Source organism: Macadamia integrifolia, unplaced genomic scaffold (assembly GCF_013358625.1).
Source record: "Macadamia integrifolia cultivar HAES 741 unplaced genomic scaffold, SCU_Mint_v3 scaffold3699, whole genome shotgun sequence".
In the NCBI taxonomy this organism is placed as follows: domain Eukaryota; kingdom Viridiplantae; phylum Streptophyta; class Magnoliopsida; order Proteales; family Proteaceae; genus Macadamia; species Macadamia integrifolia.
In genome coordinates, this window is record NW_024869741.1 from 1 (window position 1) to 5,388 (window position 5,388).

General features: G+C 36.4%; 1 protein-coding gene and 1 long non-coding RNA gene across 3 annotated transcripts; both read left to right on the top strand.

Annotated features, from left to right (window-relative positions):
• The first annotated feature begins 6 nt into the window (after window positions 1–6).
• On the top strand, window positions 7–1,189 carry LOC122068324. Of its 2 annotated transcripts, XR_006137076.1 has the most exons (3): window positions 7–300; window positions 425–625; window positions 962–1,189. It is a non-coding gene; the product is annotated as an uncharacterized LOC122068324 (long non-coding RNA). The 2 variants fall into 2 exon arrangements; XR_006137075.1 differs by lacking the exon at window positions 962–1,189 and having other exon boundaries at window positions 425–917.
• Window positions 1,190–2,870: 1,681 nt separating this feature from the next.
• Window positions 2,871–3,373, top strand: LOC122068323 (TMV resistance protein N-like; the record flags this gene model as incomplete). Its single annotated transcript, XM_042632199.1, has 1 exon — window positions 2,871–3,373. A coding segment is annotated over exon 1 (503 nt), but the record flags the coding sequence as incomplete, so codon positions are not given.
• Window positions 3,374–5,388: the final 2,015 nt, after the last annotated feature.

Sequence of the window (5,388 nt, forward strand, 5' to 3'; positions counted from 1 at the left end):
GGTTTATTGTTTGCTTAAGCTATGATGCACATATGCTCTTGTTATTGCAGCGACTTGTGAAGGTCGATACATTGTAAGCTCGAACCATCAAATTGGATGAGACAACAGCAAGGAATTCCCAGATGTTGAGCCATTCCAAAAATCAAAATCCTATGCTAATGCTCACTCCTTACAAATGCTATGCACAATCATTTTCGGACTGATCCATACTCAATGACCACCCTTGGATCCACATGCTTCAAGATATCCACCATACTCATGGCCTGAAAGTTCTTTCATCGGACCCGAGAGAGCACTGGGGTAACGATTGTTATATTCTTGTTCCGTGAAAGATTTTAGAGTTTTCACATTTTGAGCTAAGAACTTTAATTTTGTCTCAACTTTGGTAACTGACACCAAGAACTGGAATATCTTAATTTAACAGCTTAACATAGAGGGCAGAAAACAAAGCAAGGTACAATTAAGTCTACTCTCTCGGTGCTGAGACACCTTGCTTCAGCCTCTTCATCTTCTTCTTGGAGACGTGCTTTTTTTTCCTTGGTGGAAGTCTCTTCTGAGCATGTGCAAAATTACATATGATGGCCTGTTCAAAGTGGATTCCTCAAATTCTCTTCCTAATGAAAGGGTGAGTTAGAAGGTGATGTTGGGGTAAAAAAAGGTCTAATGTTACATATGCAGATGTCCTTGGGATAGGGAATGGGAATCTTTTCCTTTATTAATTTGGTTGTCAAGAAATGGATAGAAAATAGTAGAAAAAATTCCAAAAAAATTTAAAAAATTGAATTTGAGGACACACACACATAAGCCAATCATTGCATATTATACCATTTTATCGTCATGATGCAATGACTAGATTATGTGTCTATCTCTATTCTCAAATTCAAAAATTTTTAAATTATTTCTTTTTAGTTTCTATCCATTTATAGATTGGCAGTCTAATGCATTGGACAAACCTTTTCAGCAACCCTCTTTTGGACATACGGAGGAGATATTCCAATAAAAGTCTGCTCCCGGATTAATGCCCTGATTTGCAAGATGATCTGCTATAACATTGATCTTACAGCAATAGGAAATCTTCCGTGAACAAGATTGTAGATAGAATCTAAGGTTCCATCACTGCTTAATAAATTTCCAATGAAAAGTTTGTGGTTTAACTGCTGAAATGAAAGCTGAAGAATCAGTTTCAATCCATAATTTGTCAAATCTTCTTCGTCGCGATTTTATGACTGAATTATTTATCGAGTCAAGATTAATTTATCAGACCAGATTACCATGCATCTCGACTTCGAAGGATTGTTATAAAAGAAAGCACATCCAATTCATTTAAAAATTAAATTTTAAACGATGAAAAAATCAGTAGCTTGATGAAACATTGTAAAAATAATAGTTCTGAAATGGAAAAATTCATCGAAAGAAAAAATCCCACAAGAAATAAAGGTTAATTTGAAAGGGGCAGAACATGTATAGCTCATCTTTATATCTGATGTATCCCCAGTGGGAGGCTAATAATTGATAGGAAACTATAAGAAAACCATTGCAATTAGTTACTTCAAATGTACTCCCAAATTTCTTATTGGGAAAATTTTCTTTCTAAAGTACCCTGGACTTCTAGACAAACCGAAGCTATAACAGTACCAGTATCTGAATGATCATACATTCCTGCCTCTACGGATTCTCAAAATTCTTTTTCCTTCTTAAGTTAAGGTCCAAAGGGAAAAAGACACAATGCCAAAATTCCCTACTTGACTGTTTACTCCTTCATCTGAACAACAGTACAAGATGAATGGTATGTTTAGGACCAAAACCAATTCTCGTAACAGGGATTTTGGGCCTGCTACCACATTTAACAATGGAAACATCATTGAAGTGGGAGAGGGATAGGTATGCAGTCGGTATTTAGTAAGCTAGCATATAGCATCAATGGGGACCCTAGACGAGGTATCTTAAACAGTGTTATTGATACAAATTGATTGATATGACTGAATACGGGATGAAAAATTATTTAATTCGGATTTGAGAATTATCATTGGTAAAAAAGTAGGATCATAAAATTTGGATTTGGATTTAAAAATTATTCGCCTATAAAAGGGGTACGGGTCATTTCAAAAAGAGGAAGAGGGAGACCCACATAATGGGTGCTAACATACGGTATATTGACAACATACTCAACCTTTTCCCTAAAAGTAAAGTAGCTTTCTCTAGTTTGTATATATATGGAGCACAGTCTTCTTTAAAAGAAATAGGTTTGTCATGTAAAAAATCATACAAAAGAATCCCAAAATTGTTTGCTTGATAAAATGTGGAAGACATTTGATTCGATTTACTATCCAATTTCAAATTCCCCATAAATAAGAGAGATAAAAAAAGAGTTAAAAAACAAGTTCCCCACAAATAGGTGAGAAGAAAAAAAGAAAGAATTAATTAGCGGAAGGCAAACTCCGTAAAAAAGTTAGACACTTGTCGAATATTGACAGTAAGACTAGCGTAAATAATCGCTCCTAGGAGGAGATGAATAGTTCTCTTATATAAGGTGTACAACTACATAATATACCTTATCACAGCTAATACAACTATTACGTGTATGCATGTAATATGCTAATGCGTACAGTTACCAAAAGATGGGTCACAACTACATTTTTGTTTGTTTGAAGGGTTACAACTACTTAATATACCTATACCAACTCATACAACTACTATTCTACCAAAAAGAAAAAAGAACTCATACATGTACTACTACGTGCATGCATGTAACAGAGGGATCCTGGGCTAGTCTCTAAATCAGGTTCTGCAATCGAAGAGTGAATTTTACTTTAGAAACAAAGAAAATCTCTCAAGAAAATCTATCGTCTTCTTTCGGAGAAGACTTCTCCATGGCAACTCGACGATCTCCGTTGTCCTACTCCTCCTCCTCCTCATCTGGTCAGGGTTATGAAATATTCCTCAACTTCAGTAGTATATATACTCGCAACACCTTTACCAACCACCTCTACAATGCCTTGGATGTTGCCGGAATTCACACTTTCATGGACGACGTTCAACTCCGTACCGGTGAGGAGATCGGCCCAGACCTACTCTCTGCGATCCAGCAGTCCAGAATCTCTGTCCCCATCTTCTCGAAGAACTACGTTTCGAGCAAATGGTGCCTCAACGAGCTCGTCGAGATCGTTGAGTGCAAGAAAACCATGAATCAACATGTCTTGCCCATCTTCTACCATGTTGATCCCGCGGAAGTCCGTCACTACACTGGGATCTATGCGGAAGCTCTTCATAAACACAACAAGCGTGTCGATCAGGGGATCATTGACGAGTGGAAAAATGCTCTAACAGAGGCTGGGGGATTGAAGGGATGGGATTTGAAGAACATCGATGGAGGGTAAGTCCAACCACTTCCTATGCCCTACACAATAACTTGTGAAACACTAATTGTGTGAAGTAGGTATATAATCTAGCATCAACTACTTCCCATGTGGCAGTTTCGTTGAATCATAAATCTGAAAATGTTTTTCACATCATCATTTATTCTGTAGGTTTATACTATAATGCATTCCTGCTAACCCTTAATATTTCGTTGAGTCCTGAATTTCTTGGATAAATTGTTCAAATCATCATTTATACGTCTTTAGAAATTTAGATTCAAAATTTTTGTCCATCTGATATTTTTATGTGTCATTACAATAGTTTAGTGGAATTAAAAAAAGTTTTTGAGGTGAAAATATATTCATAAATCCATGAATTTAACAAAAAAGGAAGTGTGCTTGAAAGGATTCCTAATATAGAAGTAGAAGTGTGTGAAACATTTAGCCTATTATTATATATTTGTTGTAATAGTATGATACTGTACGGGAAAGGATTCCTAAGATAGAACTGTGTAAAACATTTTGCCTATTATTATATAGGAAAATTATCTTGTACCACCCCTTTTTTGAAACTTATGGCATATACCACCCTAAAGTGTCAAAAATATCAACCGTACCCCTAAAGTCTAACACCCTTATTTTAAAAATCAAAATTACTCTTTTGACCTTCAAAGTAAATGTAAGGTTAGAGAAGGGCAGTTCTCTTTCTTCTCTTCAAATCGGTTTCTCTCTGCTCAATTGATTAATCAGGAAAAGGGTTGTTCTCTTGAACCCTAGAATGACGCTTGATCCTACTAGGAGACGTTGAAGACCGATCCTAGCAGGAGGCATGGAAGCTCGACCTCATTCATTTGAGAATGAAATCTATGTCAAATGCATACACAAGTAGCTTAAACATCACAAATGAAATCTGTATGAATAGAAGTATGTATCATTTACCCCATTTCATCAATTTGAGAATGAGATCTGTATCAAATCCATACACAAATAGCTTAAACATCACAACCAAACAATTTTTAGTCCTAAGTAATCTCACATCAGAACCGAATAGAAGATCATGACATAAAGTCACAAAATCATGGTATAATATTAAAGAAGAAATGCAGGGCATGTGCTACAGTACTCCCAACTAACCAAAAATAGAGTGTGTACTAACATAGAGGATCGACAAAACCGCTATTGTTGTTCATAGGCTCAAACGACAGTAGGCAATTCACTAACACAGAGGATCGGAGGCTGTTGCTGCTGTTGTTCGTAGGCTTGAAGAACAAATCCTCCTTTCTTCTATTCACATCGTCGTTGCTGCTGTTCGTAGGCTATGAAGAACAAATCCAGCTTCCAATTCATTGTCTGTTGGACGTATGCTTGCCTTCAACTATTTCAGTCTTAAAACCCTAAATCGATCGGAGGAGAAACTCACCCCGCGGCTAAAATCACTAAATCGCGTCGGAGGAGAAGGGGGTTTCACCTTTTATGCCCAAATCGATCGGAGGAGAATGCTTCTGTGATGTGCTGAAATACCTAAATTGCGTCGGAGGAGAAGGGAGTTTCACTATCGGAGATGAAGGTGGAGAAGGGGTCTTCATCTATCACTTGACGCTTGGGAGCTGACGGAATGGATGTAAGAGACATTATTTCTTCAAAATAGGGTATGCATTAGATATTTTTGGCACTTTAGGGTGGTATATACCATAAGTTTCAAAAATAGGGGTGGTACAAGATAATTTTCCTATTATATATTTACTGTAACAAGATGATACTTGGCATTCCCAAAAGTTTACAATATTAGTTTTCAATGGGAATACATTTTTTTTAATTCATTAGGGGGAAAAAAATTAATGTTGCATTTTTTATTTTTTTTTGGATGGGGGGGGTGTGGGATGTTTGAAATGTGATGGCAATTTAATAGCCATTCACTTGTAAAAAATAACCTGGTTTAGGGCCATAAAATTTGAGATCTCTTTTTGGGTGCATACAAATGTGAGATCTTGTTTGTTCATGGCCTTCACCTTTACTTTTTTTTTTTTTTTTT